Source organism: Aquarana catesbeiana, linkage group LG12, assembly GCF_042186555.1.
Source record: "Aquarana catesbeiana isolate 2022-GZ linkage group LG12, ASM4218655v1, whole genome shotgun sequence".
NCBI lineage: Eukaryota > Metazoa > Chordata > Amphibia > Anura > Ranidae > Aquarana > Aquarana catesbeiana.
The window spans coordinates 225,794,439-225,810,444 of record NC_133335.1 but is presented as its reverse complement, the minus strand read 5'-3'; the positions used below and the strand labels follow the sequence as shown (position 1 = coordinate 225,810,444).

Sequence of the window (16,006 nt, the reverse complement as noted above, 5' to 3'; positions counted from 1 at the left end):
CTAAACCTAATAACTGGTTGTGCCACCCTTGGCGGCAACAGCTACAATCAAGCATTTGTGCTAACTGGAAAAGAGTCTTTCATAGTTACATAGTAGGTAAGGTTGAATAAAGACAATAGTCCATACAGTTCAACCTGTGTAGGTGCACGTGTCAGTGTCTATAATTATTTCCCATATCCCTTTATGTTGTGTTCTTTAAGGTGCACATCGAAGAGTCTCTTAAAAATATCCATACTCCTTGCTTACACCACCATTTGTGGAAGAGAGTTCCACATCCTTATCGCCCTGACAGTAAAAAAAACCCTGCGCAGTTTAAGGTTAAACCGCTTCTCCTCCAATCTCATTGTGTGACCCCATGTCCTCTTACACTACATGAGCCTGAATAGTTTTTTTCCTATGCTGGGATCACCATTAAGATATTTGTAAATCGCTATCATGTCCCCTCTCAAGTGTCGTTTCTCCAGCGAGAATAAATTTAGTGCTTGCAGGCGTTCCTCATAATTGAAGTCCTCCAGTCACAGCTGTCTTAATGCATGGGCACTCCTGGGCACTGCCCAGGGGCCCCAGGTGAATAAGGGCCCCATGATAGTATTGCATTACATCATATTTGCCAACTGTTCCGGATTTGTCAGTCACACTTTTTTACTAAGCTGTCCCACGATGGCCGTGTCCCAAGCAGCATCCTGAAACCTGTAGTGTGCCCTCCTGATCCCAGTATTGTGCCCTCCAGACACCCCTGTACTGTGCCCTTTGTGTTGATTAGTCTTTTATATATGGAATGGGTTCTTATTGTTTAAAATCAATTTTATTGAAAATAATAATAAATACATTTTTAATTCTATCACCCATTTATACTGTAATTCTTGAGAATAGGTGCGTAAATTGGCTCCAGGTGGTAGGGGCCCAGTGCATTACTTTGCCCAGGGGCCCATGATGCTATTAGGATGGCCCTGCCTCCAGTCCCCTTATTCCTTTTGTTGCCCTTCTTTGGACTCTCTCCAGTTCCACCACATCCCTTCTGAGGACTGGAGACCAGAACTGGACAGAGTACTCCAGATGTGGTCTAACTAGAGTTTTATAAAGTGGTAGGATTATCGTTTTTTTCTATGGAGTACATCCCTTTTTTATGCATGCTAATATTCTGCTGACTTTGGTAGCTGCAGCTTGACACTGCATGTTATTGCTCAATCTGTCATCTACTAGGACCAGCAGATCTTTCTCCATCCTTGATTCCCTCAGCGGTTCTCTCCATAGTGAGTAGTTTGCATTTATGTTTTTTGCCCCCAAGTGCATTACTTTACATTTCTCCACATTAAACCGCATTTGCCATGTATTTGCCCATTCCATTATTTTGTTCAGGTTTTCTGAAAAATTTCTATATCCTGATGTGAAGTTATTGCCCTGCTTAATTTTGTGTCGTCCTCAAAAACTGAGATTGAGCTATTTATCCTATCCTCTATATCATTTATGAATAAATGGAATAGAAATGGTCCAAAGACAGAGCTTTGGGGTACCCCACTTAACACTCCAGACCAGTCTGAGTACACGTCATTTATCACCACCCTTTGGACATGCCCTTGTAACCAGTTTTTTACCCAAGAACAAACCTTGTGGTCCAAGCCTGCAGACTTCAGCTTGTAAATTAAGCATTTATGGGGGACTATATTGAATACTTTTGCAAAATCCAGGTAAACTAAATCCACAGGCCTTCCTCTGTCTAGATGGCAGCTCACTTCCTCGTAGAATGTTAGCAGATTGGTCTGGCAAGAACGGCCCTTCGTAAAACCCATGCTGATAACTACTAATGATATTTTTTTCTTCAGTAAATTTTTGGATATAGTCCCTTATCATCCCCTCCAATAATTTACCTACTATTGATGTTAGGTTGACTGTCCTGTAGTTTCCAGGGATTTGTCTGTCCTTTTTTGAATATTGGAACCACGTTGGTTTTTCTCCAATCAGCTGGTACAATTCCTGTCAGTATGCTGTCTGCAAAGATTAGGAACAATGGTCTGGCTATAACCTGACAGAGTTCTCAGAGGACTCTCGGGTGTAAGCCATCTGGTCCTGGTGATTTATTTGTATTAAGTTTATTAAGTCTTCCTTCAATCCAGCCTGTTAGCCACGAGGGTATGCCCTGTGATGTGTCACTAACAGTACTGACCCGGTCGGTATACCCCTGCTTTTCCCATGTAAAAACTGAGAGGAAGGCATTTAGTACAGTTGCCTTCTCTGTGTCATCCGTAATCATCCTCCCATTCTCATCTTTTATGTGTGCAATGTGCTCTGATCTCACCTTTTTACTGTTAATATATCTAAAAATTTTCATGGGATTTTTTTTTTACTTTCCTCCGCTGTGTGTCTCTCATAGTCATTTTTAGCCACCCTGATTGTGTTCTTACACTTCTTCTTGCATTCCTTGTAGTGTTGGAATGCTGACCGTAACCCATCCCCTTTATATTTTTTAAAGGCCATTTTCTTCTCTTTAATGAGGCTTTTTACATTACGGTTTAGCCACCCAGGTTTACCCTTCGCTCTTCTATATTTATTGCCCATTGGAATGCACTGTGTGATACCTTTGTTTAATATGCTCCTAAAGCATTCCCGTTTTTCTTCTGTGTTCAATATTTCTAGGATTTGGTCCCAATTGATGTCATGTAGCAATGACCGCAGTTCAGAAAAATTGGCTCGTTTGAAATTTTGTGTTCTTGTGCTACCCTCGTGCTTCGTTTTTCTATGGTTTACGCTAAATGCGATCAACCTATGATCGCTAGATGCCAAGTTGTCCCATATTGCCACATCTGAGATCAGACTTGGATCGTTCGTAATTAATAGATCTAGCAGGGCATTCTTTCTAGTTGGGAAAGCCACCAACTGGGACATGAAGTTGTCCTGTAAGACATTCATGAAATGACGGGCCTTTAATGAGTGATCTGCCCACTTCCCAGTCAATATGGGGATAATTGAAGTCCCCCATTATGATGACATTTCCCTGTCTCGCTGACATTTCTAACTGCGATAGTAGGTCTAGCTCTTCCTTCTCCTTCAGGTTGGGGGGCTTATAACCTACCCCCACTATTAATTTTCCACTTTTTCTCTTTGAAGTTCTACCCACACTGATTCCACCTCCCCCTCGTCCCATTCACAATGTTGCTCCTCTCTTCTACCCTTACATCATTTTTTTACATATAAACACACCCCTCTTCTACCTTCCCTGTCCTTCCGATACAAGAAATACCCCTGGATATTTGCCAGCCAATCGTGTGAACTGTCAAACCAAGTTTCTGTTTATTCCCACAAAGTCTAAGTCCTCCTTGTGTAATACCAGCTCCAGTTCCTCTATTTTGTTAGCTAGGCTTCTAGCATTTGTGTATACACCTCTCAGTGATGTATGAGTGCATATTATTAACATATTATGTTTCCTTGGGCTTTGTTTTCCAATTGTCTATGCATTCACTCCAAGGTTAGATTTTACGGTGGTATTATCACTGTTGACTCAACTACTGCCCTCTGCTCACTGCCAGCTATTGCTTCCTCTGACACCCCCCCATCCCTAGTTTAAAAGCCTCTCCAACTTTGTGGCCATCTTTCTTACCAATAGAGCTGCATCATCCCCATTAAGGTGCAGCCCGTCCTTACAAATGAGACGGTAACCGACTGAGAAGTCAGCCCAGTTCTCAAGGAACCCGAACCCCTATTTCCTACACCAGTTCCTCAGCCACTTGTTCAGTTCCCTAAGCTCCTGCTGCCTCTCTGGTGTGGCTCGAGGCACAGGTAGTATTTCAAAGAAAACTACCTTGGAGGTCCTTCTCAGTCTACTCCTTAAGTCCCCGAAATCATTTTTTAGGACTCTCCACCTTCCTCTCACTTTGTCATTGGTACCAACTTTCACATCAACGTGGAGGAATTTTGGCCCACTCTTCTTTGCAGAATTGTTTTCATTCAGCCACATTGGAAGGTTTTCCAGCATGAACGGCCGATTAAGGTCATGCCACAGCATTTCAATTGGATTTAAATCTGGACTTTGACTAGACAAATCCAAAACCTTAATTTTTTTTTTTTGAGCCATTCAGAGGTTGATCTGCTGGTGTGTTTCAGATCATCGTCCTGCTGCATAACCCAAGTGCCCTTGAGCTCAGGAACTGATGGCTGGACATTCTCCTTCAGGATTTCATTGTTCCATCAATTATAGCAAGTCGTTCAGGGCCTGAAGCTGAAAAGCAGCCCCAGATCATCACACTACCACCACCATGTGTGACTGTTGGGATGATGATCTTTTTTTTAATGAAATACTGTGTTCGTTTTATGCCAGATGTAACGGAATGCACTCCTTCCAAAAAGTTAAACTTTGGTCTCATCAGTCCACAGAAAATTTGCTCAAAAGTCTTTGGGGTAATCAAGATGTTTTTTGGCAGATGTGAGAGGAGCCTTTGTGTTCTTTTTGGTCAGAAGTGGCTTTGGCCTTGGAACTCTCCCATGGATGCCATTTTAGCCCATTCTTTCTTATTGTTTAATTATGAACACTGACCTTACCTGAGGCAAGTGAGGCCTGCAGTTCTTTAAATTTTGTTCTGGGTTTTTTTTTGACCTTCTGGATGAGTCGTCGTCGTGCTCTTGGAACGGTGGTGAACCTTCCCAGGAGTGACCGGCCTACCAAAATTACTCCAAGCTTTGTGGATAATGGCTCTCATTGTGGTTCACTGGAGTCCCAAAGCTTTAGAAATAGCTTTGTAACCCTTTCCAGACTGATACATGTCAATGACTTTGTTTCTCATCTTTTTTTGAATTTCTTTAGATCGCATCATGATTTGTTGCTTTTTGAGATTTTATTGTGCTTTCCTTTGTCAGACAGCTTCTATTTAAGTGGTTTCTTGATTCAACAGGTCTGGCAGTAATCAGGCCTGGGTGTAGCAAGTAAAATTTAACTCGGCGTTCCAAAAAATGTGTAGTATATAAATTTGTTTGATGATCTGAATCATGTGTGACAAATATGCAAAAAAAAAAAAAAAATCATGAAGGGGCAAATACTTTCTCACAACAATGTACGTTAACCGCTAAGCCACCGCCCACCGTCATATGACGGCTGGACGAGGCTTCTATTGTTCTGGGAGGATGTCATATGACGTCCTCGCCTTCCCGAGCCACTAGGGGGCGCGCGCGCGTGCCCGCTGCGTCGCTCGGGACCAGGTGCGCGTGCCCGGCGGCCGCGATGTCCGCCGGGCACCCGCGATTGCCGGGTAACAGAGCAGGAGCGTGGATCTGTGCATGTAAACACAGATCCACGTCCTGTCAGAGAGGAGAGGAGACCGATGGCGCGTCCCTTGTACATAGGGACAGCGATCGGTCATCTCCCCCAGTCAGTCCCCTCCCCCCACAGTTAGAATCACCTCCTTAGGTAATACATTAACCCCTCGAGCGCCCCCTAGTGTTAACCCCTTCCCTGCCAGTCACATTTACACAGTAATCAATGCAATTTTATAGCATTGATCGCTGTATAAATGTGAATGGTCCCAAAAATGTGTCAAAAGTGTCCGATATGTCCGCCGCAATATCGCAGTCACAATAAAAATTGCAGATCGCCGCCATTACTAGTAAAAAATAAATAATAAAAATGCTATAAATCTATCCCCTATTTTGTAGACGCTATAACTTTTGCGCAAACCAATCAATATACGCTTATCGCAATTTTTTTTTACCAAAAATATGTAGAAGAATACATATCGGCCTAAACTGAGGGAAAAATTTGTTAAAAAAAAAAAAAAATTGGATATTTATTATAGCAAAAAGTAAAAAATATTGTGTTTTTTCAAAATTGTCCCTCTTCTTTTGTTTATAGCGCAATAAATAAAAACCGCAGAGGTGATCAAATACCACCAAAAGAAAGCTCTATTTGTGGGGAAAAAATGATAAAAATTTCATTAGGGTACAGTGTAACATGACCGCGCAATTGTCATTCAAAGTGCGACAGCGCTGAAAACTGAAAAATGCCTTGGGCAGGAAGGGGGTGAAAGTGCCCTGTATTGAGGTGGTTAATGTACAAAAAAAAATTGTACAATGCATTGTGGTGCCATTTACACTGAATCACACTGCACAGAGAGTAGGTGTGTTTCAGAAATGTGTATCAATGCAAGCAATTAGGCAATACACAAGTGAGAATGGGCCCTTAGTTTCCTTTCAGTGAGTGGTAGAATACAGCTTTTCATGATATTACCAAGGCTACATTTGCACTGGCAATTTAGGCAGATGAGAATTGTAGTTGTATGAATTTTCTGATTCCTGCTGCGGCTGTGAGGGGAGTTGGTGCAGCCACCAACCCCATTCACTATGACAGGTCACTGGTGGCCACAGCTATTCGCTGCTCTCCACACAACCCGTGATTATTTTCGGTGATGTGTGTGCCCAGCAGTGATCACCGCAGGTAATCGCTGGCTGTGCAGACAACCGTGAATAGCTGGGGCCGCCAGCGACTTGCAATTATAATGAATTGGGCTAGCGACTGCACCTAGCCGCTCACAGCTGCAGCAGGAATCAGAAGATTCCTGCCACTACAAATCGTCCATCCTAAATCGCCGGTGTGAATGTAGTCTTATGCTCCGTACACGCGGTCGGATTTCCCGGTGGAAAATGTTCGATAGGAGCTTGTTGTCGGAAATTCCGACCGTGTGTAGGCTCCAGCGGACATTTTCCATCGGAATTTCTGACACACAAAATTTGAGATCCCCATCTCAAATTTTCCGACAACAAAATCCGTTCTCGTAAATTCCGATCGTGTGTACACAATTCCGATGCTCAAAGTTCCACGCATGCTCGGAATCAAGCAGAAGAGCCGCACTGGCTATTGAACTTCATTTTCTCAGCTCGTCGTACATGTTTTACGTCACCGCGTTCTTGACGTTCGGAATTTCTGACAAGATTTGTGTGACCATGTGTATGCAACACAAGTTTGAGCCAACATCCGTCGGAAAAAAAACATGGATTTTGTTGTCGGAAAATCCTATCGTGTGTACGCGGCATAACTGTGTCTGGTTTGGATAAGTTCTTAAATAGGTGATTTTGCCTTCAGAAGCCTATTCCTTTATGACAGTGGTCTCCAATCATTCTAAGCAAAGGGCCACTTCACTGTTTAGACTTTATAGGAGCCGGACTGTTACCAGTGGTAGTAAACAATGTTCCCCCTTCAGTATTAGGGGAGGAATAGTGCCCCATTATTGGTGTAAGTGGGGGGAAATAGTGCCCTAAGGGCCAGATATTGACAAGCAAAGGGCTGGATCCAGGCCTTGGGCTGCAGTTTGGAGACCACTGCTTTTTTCCTTAAGCTGGCTATACATTTGTCAATTTTCAGTCAATATCAACCACTTTCCATTGCGGATATGATCACAAGTAATCATCATAAACTAAGCATTTACCACACATGAGTTGGATTGACTGCCAGGAATTGGCAAAGTGAGCGAATTGGAAACTGGACAAGAAATGGAAAATACAGCTATAGGTTGGTTATTGAAAGTTAAGGGCATTGAAACGGAGGGAAAAACAAAGGCAATCCTGCAGAAAGTGTTCGTCTTTTTCTGCCCTATAGAGCAGGGGTAATTTTGCAAGTTTGACCCATCTCCTTGTGGTTGATCAAGCCCACTCATTTGTTTTTGACTGCTCTGTGATTTTGAAAAAAAATAGCTTTGAAAGTTTGGTTGCTTTATCAAATAGCCACATACTTTTAATTGATGGCAGCAAATCAAATGCGCATATTCAAATCTGAGTACACAATGCCAAATTATTAGCACTCACCATTTCAACCATGAGATGTGGCCTGTACTGTTGGAAGACTGGTTTTGGAGACTTGGGTTCAAATCCTGGTACTAGCAATAATTCAATCTCTGTTTTTTTGTCAGTTTTGATGATAGTCTGTGAGGTGGGTTTGAATCCTAGTGCTGTTATTTATTCCCCATGGGTTGGGTAGACCTGATTATTACAATGAGATACCTTGCCATGATGTTCAGGCTGAGAGTTGGCTGAGGTTGTCCATCAATGTCCTTTTCAGCAACACAAGGTGAACAAATTTCACACAGCTCAGGGCTTCCAACTCAGGGATTCAACACTTAAGAAAAATACCTGTTGACAAACTCTATGAGCAACACCACAACCTCACTTTAACAAGCTACTACAACCTTAACCATATGAGGCCTATTATGCGCCCCACCCTCTAATGCACTCCTGTTTGGAGATTGATGACATTGAGGAATACCTGTCTGGGGAGTTAGATGCCTGTGTGGCTCAGTCAGATAGTTGCCAGACAGTCTGCTACTGTTTTTGGAGAACTGAGTTCAAATCCCACTGCTGATGTGGAATGGTAAATTGACTGTTGCCTCTAATTTAGATCCATGTCTTGTGTTGAGTAGACCTGTAGAGGACAACACTGAGATGCTATTGCCCTGAGTGTTGGCTGTTTGCTGTCCCCTCAAAATAACTCAATACACAGCCATTAATGTCTAAACTGCTGGCAACAAAAGTGAGTACACCCCTAAGTGAAAATGTCCAAATTGGGCCCAAAGTCAATATTTTGTGTGGCCACCATTATTTTCCAGCACTGCCTTAACCATCCTGGGCATGGAGTTCACCAGAGCTTCAAAGGTTGCCACTGGTGTCCTCTTCCACTCCTCCATGACGACATCACGCAGCTGGTGGATGTTAGAGACTTTCCGCTCCTCCATCTTCCGTGTGAGGATGCCCCACTTCCGTGTGAGGATGCTCAATAGGGTTTAGGTCACCTTTACCCTCAGCTTCTTTAGCAAGGCAGTGGTCATCTTGGACGTGTTTGGGGTTGTTATAATGTTGGAATACTGCCCTGTGGCCCAGTCCCTGAAGGGAGGGGATTATGCTCTGCTTCAGTATGTCACAGTACATGTTGGCATTCATGGTTCCCTCAATGATCTGTAGCTCCCCAGTGTCGGCAGCACTCATGCAGCCCCAGACCACGACACTCCCACCACCATGCTTGACTGTAGGCAAGGCACACTTGTCTTTGTACTCCTCACCTGGTTGCCGCCACACACGCTTGACACCATCTGATTCAAATAAGTTTATCTTGGTCTCACCAGACCACAGGACATGGTTCCAGTAATCCATGTCCTTAGTCTACTTATCTTCAGCAAGCTGTACACTCACTACTTTACATTATAGCAAAGTGTCATTTCTTCAGTGTTGTCACATGAAAAGATATAATAAAATATTTACAAAAATGTGAGGGGTGTACTCACTTTTGTGAGATACTGTATGCAGTCTAGGGTCCTGATGTCAACAAGACCAGAGGAGGGTTCATAGCCCTGCTCTGGAACTGAGGAACAGTCCACTGCTGGATCGTGGAGGAACGCCGCATGCCGGGGAAGCCGAGGATCAGGTAAGTAAAACGTTTCTTCTTTCCCCTAGACAAAACAAGCTATTAACTCTTGCACTGCAGGAAATCATTTTTTTATCTGTTTGGATGTGGACTATAGATTAGGAACCATTAGGAGTAGAAAAAGGTCACGATGGCAGTGGAAATAAACAATGCCCCATCTTTGGTGTCAGTGGGAGGAATTGTGGCCCTTCGTTGGTGTCATTGGGAGGAATAGTGCCACACTGTTGTTGTAATCGAAAGGAATTCTGCCCCTTCATTGGTGTCAGTGGGGGGGAATTATGTCCCATTTTTGGTATCAGTGGATGAAATATTGCCCCGAGGGCTGGGTAAAAGTAAGCAAAGGCCCGCAGTTTGGAGACTGCTGGTTTAGATAGAATAATAGATTGGATTTTAGCCATTCAGTACTTCCTCTAAAATGTATTATCTAATAGAGGTCAACATCGACCAAACACGACAACTGTCCCATCAGACTAAAATTTGGTCATGTTAATAATAACATTTCTTCATAAAAGATTTTTAGCCTCCAGTTTAGTTTTCTAGCATCATCTCCAGTCAAAAAGTAAAAGCTGATTTTTTTTTTTTTTTTAGTGAATATCATTTATTATAAACAAAAACTTTTTTTTGAAAAAAAAGTGAATATAATTTATTTCTCCTCTTGTAAATAAATCTGGACACAGTATTTTGTACAATATTTAAATAGTCCTAATTCTCTATTTTCGGTCAAAATATATATATGTTGTCTGGAAATAAAAAACGGCAGTCTCTTTAAAAATATTTTTTTCTTTGATATGTCGAGAGAACTCAAAATAAACCAGTTTTGTCAATATTATGTACAAAATGGAGCTGTAAAAAAAAAAAAAAAAAAAAAAAAGACGGACAATCTGTAACATAACATTTGGAACAAAAGAAAATACATTTAGGCCAGTCCAGCATCCTTCGCCATGCCGTAAAATATTCCTTTTGATGCTATGAGGTTGGTAGGCGTATCAAATTCAGCTATTCTCCCTTTGTCGAGGACAAGAACCCTGGAACAGGAAAACAAAATTGTCATTTTGGCATGGAAAAATGCATTCATAAAGTCTTGGCTTTAAAGCAGAACTCCAGGACAATATACTGTATATACTGGCTCCCTGCAGAGATCCACTGGGTGACTCTTACAAGCTGGGAGAACTGATACCTAAGGCCTCGTACACAGTGGCTTCACTTGTGTTTATGTATTGTAGCTTTCAGAAAGCTTCTAAGCTTTTAAAGCACCTTTCAGCTCCACATTGGAAATGTTAAAAGACAAATGGGCACACTAACTGCAACATTAAAGTGGTTCTAAAGACAGAAGGTTCTGTGTGCAGCTCTGCTCTTATACTTACCTGAGCCCGATGTCAATCCCGTACTGTGCATGAGAGCAGCATAGCTGCTTCTCTCTCTCTCTCTTCACTGGCTCAAAGGCAGCAGTGGGAGCCATTGGCTCCTACTGCTGTCAATCATTCAAAGCCAGTGAGGAGGGAGCAGGGGGTAGTGCCGAGCCACATTGTGTGTGTCAATAGACACACAGAGCATGGCTTGGGAGAGAGCCTGCATGAGTGCCCTGCTATGGGGGCAGTCAGTAGGGTGGAGGAGCCAGGAGTTCCAGCGGGGCACCCGAAAAGATGAGGATCAGAGCAGCTCTGTGCAAAACGATTGCACAGAGCAGGTAAGTATAACATGTTGGTTATTTAAAAAAAAAAAAAGAAGTACCTTTACCATAACTTTAAAGTGGAAGGCAAGCCAAAACCAACCTAAGCTTACATCGACTCCCACCCCGATTCTGTTTCAGTAGTTTTTATTGAACATTTTTTTCTATAAACAACACAAAATAGAGCAGGCAAACAATCCTTGCCATGCATGAATCATTCAACAATACAAGTACATTAGGAACAAAAGGGAGGGGAAGGAGTAGGGGGGGGGGGGGGGGGGGGAGAGCATAAATCGGGGCTTTGCGAATAAGGCAGTTCAACCTTGGTGGCCAATATAGAACACAAATAGGAGGACCAAACATTAAATAGGTGGTTGCACAGAGCCCTCCTCGGGATAGCCCTACAGGTCCATCCATGATACCCCCATAAACCTTAAAGCTTTGAACGACAATTTCGTGAAACCTTTATGAGATATTGTCCCACCCCCATTCTAACTACACTGTAAAAGGAAAGATGGGTATGTTTACCTATACTGAGGGTGCTCTGGTCCAGTCACATGATCTCTCCAGCGCCGGCTTCAGTGAAGAGAGATTTGCTGACAACGGTTGCAGGGCTGTGCAATGATGTTACCCATAGACGTACTATGGGACATTTGTTTCCAGCTGTCCTTCCTCTACACCAGGGTCCCATGGAACCCTGGGGTTCCTCCAGAGGTTGCTATGGGTTCCTTGAGCAATTTCTGCTTCTCAGATAAGTTCCCACTGACACCATTGATCTTTTTAGCTATCTGTAAGGGGGTAATTCTTCCCAATGACCACAAGTGTAAGGAGCATTCTTCCCACTGACCATCACACTAATGTATCATTAGTTGTAGATATAATTTTTTTTAGCAAGGGTTCCCCGAGACCAGAAAGGTAATTTAAGGGTTCGTGAAAATGAGATTCTCCTGGAGATTCTCCTGGAGAGCGAGAGTTGATTTTTGGATTATGGCACATTCAAAGTTCATTGTCTCACTCTGCGCTACCTTGTGGTGTGGACAGGAGAGAACCATCTCATTTTCATGTACTTTTTAGAGGAATGGTGCCTATAATTTGACTTCATCCACATGACTGTTTCATGTATTTCAAGGGTTCCTCTGTGTTGAGAAGGTCTGCTCTACACTGAAGCCAGCGCTGGGACCCAATCATGTGACCAACCGGAGCGCCCTGAGAGTAGACAAGAAATAGGCATCTTTCCTCTTACAGGGTAAATAGAATAGATTTAGAATGGGGGTGGAAGCGGATTTAAGCTTAGTTGGGTTCTGACATAAAGCGGAAGGCAAAAAACTAACGTAAAAAAAAAAATATCGCTAGAAAGTTTTTCTTTTTTTTTTGCAGAAGCACAAGTCTCCTTAGCCAAAACTTGCTTCTTGTAGTTTTTTTAATTTCCTGTGCACACTGTCTGCAGCATACACTCCTGGAGTGGAGTTGGGTGTTGAGGATGATGTAACTCTGCACTTTTCATCAAAGGCTTCCCAATGGCTGAAAAGAATGGCAGGACCTGAAGTATTAGTGGAGGAGATGGCGGCGGCAAGGGACACAGCCCTGAAGAAGCACTTGTGCACATTATGACAAGAGCTCATCTGCCAGCATGGAATTGACTTCTGCTTTAAACAAGCTGCTAGTGGGCTTCAGCAACTTTCAAAAAATGCTAAAGTTTGCAAAATCCCACTAGCAGCCTGATTAAAGTGACAACCAGCACTCCTTTTCATGATTTGCATTAATCCTTCTCAAACTGGAGTTGAAGGATGCTTTAAAGGCCACACGAAAGGAGCGCATCTAGATGCCCAATGCATGTGGCAGCTGTCCCTAAAATGGCGATCCCATAGCTTTATTAAAAATCAAAGCCATTAACTTTTTTAGGCAAATTTCACAGTCTACATGGAAAAAAATCGGAAGCTAATTTCAGCTAAAATGTTTGTCAAAATTGTTACTTTTGCTGCAAAGTCAAGTTAATTGAAATAAACTAATTGCTGTGTGTACCTTGTGTAATCCATGATGGTGTTGAGCCTGTGTGCGATTGTCAGCACTGTGCAGTCCTCAAACTGTGTCCGGATGGTCATTTGGATGAGGTCGTCAGTCTCCAGGTCAATGGCGGCCGTGGCTTCATCCAGGATGAGGATGCGGGTTTTACGTAGGAGAGCTCGGGCGAGACAAACCAGCTGACGCTGACCAACACTGCAAGGTAAGAGTATTAGCAGAGGATGTAGAAAGTAATGTATTTAAAAATAAACACTTCAAAAAAACAACTGACATATCTGAGCACAGTCATCAACTGACATATCTAAACACCGCCAAAAAGCAAGGTCCATAAAGACATGGATGAGCGAGTTTGGGGTGGAGGAACATGACTGGCCTGCACAGAGTCCTGACCTCTACCCAATATAACACCTTTGGGATGAATTAAAGCAGAGACTGCGAGCCAGGCCTTCTCCTCCAACATCAGTGCCTGACCTCACAAACGTGCTTCTGGAAGAATGGTCAAACATTCCCATAGACACCCTCCTAAACCTTGTGGACGGCCTTCCCAGAAGAGTCAAAGCTGTTATAGCTGCAAAGGGTGGGCCAACTCAATATTGAACCCTACGGACTAAGACTGGGATGCCATTAAAGTTCATGTGTGTGTAAAGGCAAGTGTCCCGATACTTTTGGTAATATAATGTATGTGATGCATTTTATCGTGACAGGTTCTCTTTAATGAGTGAAAATAATGGCGTGCAGATCGCTATACTGGCTGGAGGAAGTGACGTTTTACACATCGCTTCTGGGTCGGTAACAGAAAGGGGAGATCAGCGAGGGATGTTCCCAGAAGAGTTGAAGCTGTTATAGCTGCAAAGGCTGGGCCAACTCAATATTGAGCCCAACGCCATTAAAGTTCATTTGGGTGTAAGGGCAGGCGTCACAATACTTTTGACAAGGTCATCAACTGACATATCTGAGCACCGTCCTCAATCAGCAAGCAAGTTTTAATGTCTCAGCGTATAATCTCCCATAGACACAGCTGACTTAAGTTATCCTAGCCACAACTGAATAATGACACCCGTTTGTACAAGCTCCTTTGCGTCATGATTATAAAATAAAAAGAAAAGTGCAGCATATAGTTTGTTTTATTTAACGCTTTCATGACTAAGCCTATTTCTGACATTTGTTGCTTGCAAGTTAAAATCCGTATTTTTTGCTAGAAAATTACTTAGAACCCCCAAACATTATATATATATAATTTTTTTAGCAGAGAATCTAGAGAATAACATGGCGGTCGTTGCAATATTTTATGTCACACTGTATTTGCGCAGCGGTCTTTCAAATGCATTTTTTTTTTTAGGAAAAAAGACACTTTCATGATTTAAAAAAATAAATAAACAGTAAACTTAGCCCAATTTCTTTGTATAATGTGAAAGATGATGTTACGCCGACTAAATAGCCAACATGTCATGCTCTGAAATTGCGCACACTGGTGGAATGGCGACAAACTACGGTACCTAAAAATCTCCATAGGCGGCGCTTTAAAAAAAAAATAACGGTTACCAGGTTAGAGTTACAGAGGAGGTCTAGTGCTAGAATTATTGCTCTCGCTCTGACGATTGCGGCGATACCTCACATGTGTGATTTGAACATCGTTTACATATACGGACGCGTTTTCTTTGCTGCGTGAGCTCGTGGGGACGGGGCGCTTTAACTTTTTAAAATTTTTTTTTCTTATTCATTTTTTTTTTTACATTGTCACTTTTAGAAAAAAAAAATTTGATCACTTTTATTGCTGTCACAAGGAAAGTAAACATCCCTTGTGACAGTAATAGGTGGTGACAGGTACTCTTTATGGCGGGATCGGGGGTCTAAAAGACCCCAAATCCCTCCTTTGCACTTCAAAGTATTCAGATCGCCAAAAAAATGTGATTCTGAATATTGTCATTAATTTTAAAACCGGCGCCGTTAGCAGTCAAGTAAATCGGAAGTGACTTCGCTTCCGTGTTTACAGAAAGAAGACTGTAACAAAGCCGTTTCGAGTGCCGGATCGTGTCTCGGATCTCCCGGTGGGACGGGAGGAGCGGCGGAAGGGGAGGGGAGCATCCCCTCTCGCTCCTCCGGTATAACAGCAGAGTGGCTTTTAGCCGCATCAGTTGCTATCCCTGAAAAGCCGACCGCCCGCTCTAAAAAACGGTACCGGGATAATGTCTGCAGCTGCAGGCATCATTCCGGTATAACCCCCTAAAGTCGAGGCGCCGCATATATGTGTACGCTCGGCAGGAAGGAGATAATGTACAGGTCAATAAATGGAATTGAGATGGTTCCATGTTACCCAAACAATAGTCTTGTAATACCTCTGACCATTCTCTGCACCCCTCCCTACAGATCTGTTGCTGAGTTTAACCACAAAATGTCCATAAGTGGGAAGAAAAATAAGAAAAAGTACAATTTGTATTTTTCAGGTTTTGTTGCTGTCCTCTCTATCCCCGTCACCCTGGGCACCAACCCCTGGGGACCCCCATCATAAATAAACCTCTGCCCATAGACAGAAAGATCCCTAGGTGATGTAATCTCCTGGGCGCCAGTTATGTCATTACCTCAGATTTTCTCCACCCTCTGCACACTCATAGTCCAGTTTTTCGGTCTGGCTGGAGACAAACTTCTTCAGGTTAGATAACTCCAGTGCTTTCCAAATTTCATCCTCAGAATATTTATCGAAGGGGTCCAGGTTCATCCTCAGAGTCCCTGAAAATAGCACCGGGTCCTACAGGACAACACAGAAACAAAAAAAAAAAAAACAACCTGTTACTTCAGGGGTCTCCAAACTTTTTAAGCAAAGGGCCAGTTTGCTGTCCTTTAGACTTTTGGGGGGCTGGATTGTGTCCAGTGGGAGTAGAAAATGCCCCATCATCAGTGGCATTAAAGAATGCCTCAGGCTTGGT

General features: G+C 42.9%; 1 protein-coding gene across 1 annotated transcript in view; it reads right to left on the bottom strand.

Annotated features, from left to right (window-relative positions):
- Positions 1–10,006: 10,006 nt before the first annotated feature.
- Positions 10,007–16,006, bottom strand: part of ABCC3 (ATP binding cassette subfamily C member 3) — a 124,107-nt gene continuing 118,107 nt past the window's right edge. The window contains exons 29-31 of the mRNA XM_073606799.1: positions 15,662–15,828; positions 13,083–13,277; positions 10,007–10,416 (exon numbers count right to left, since the gene is read on the bottom strand). Of these exons, the coding sequence (XP_073462900.1) occupies positions 10,308–10,416; positions 13,083–13,277; positions 15,662–15,828 (471 nt within the window). The 3' untranslated portion in view covers positions 10,007–10,307. The remainder of the gene's footprint in view (positions 10,417–13,082; positions 13,278–15,661; positions 15,829–16,006) is intronic.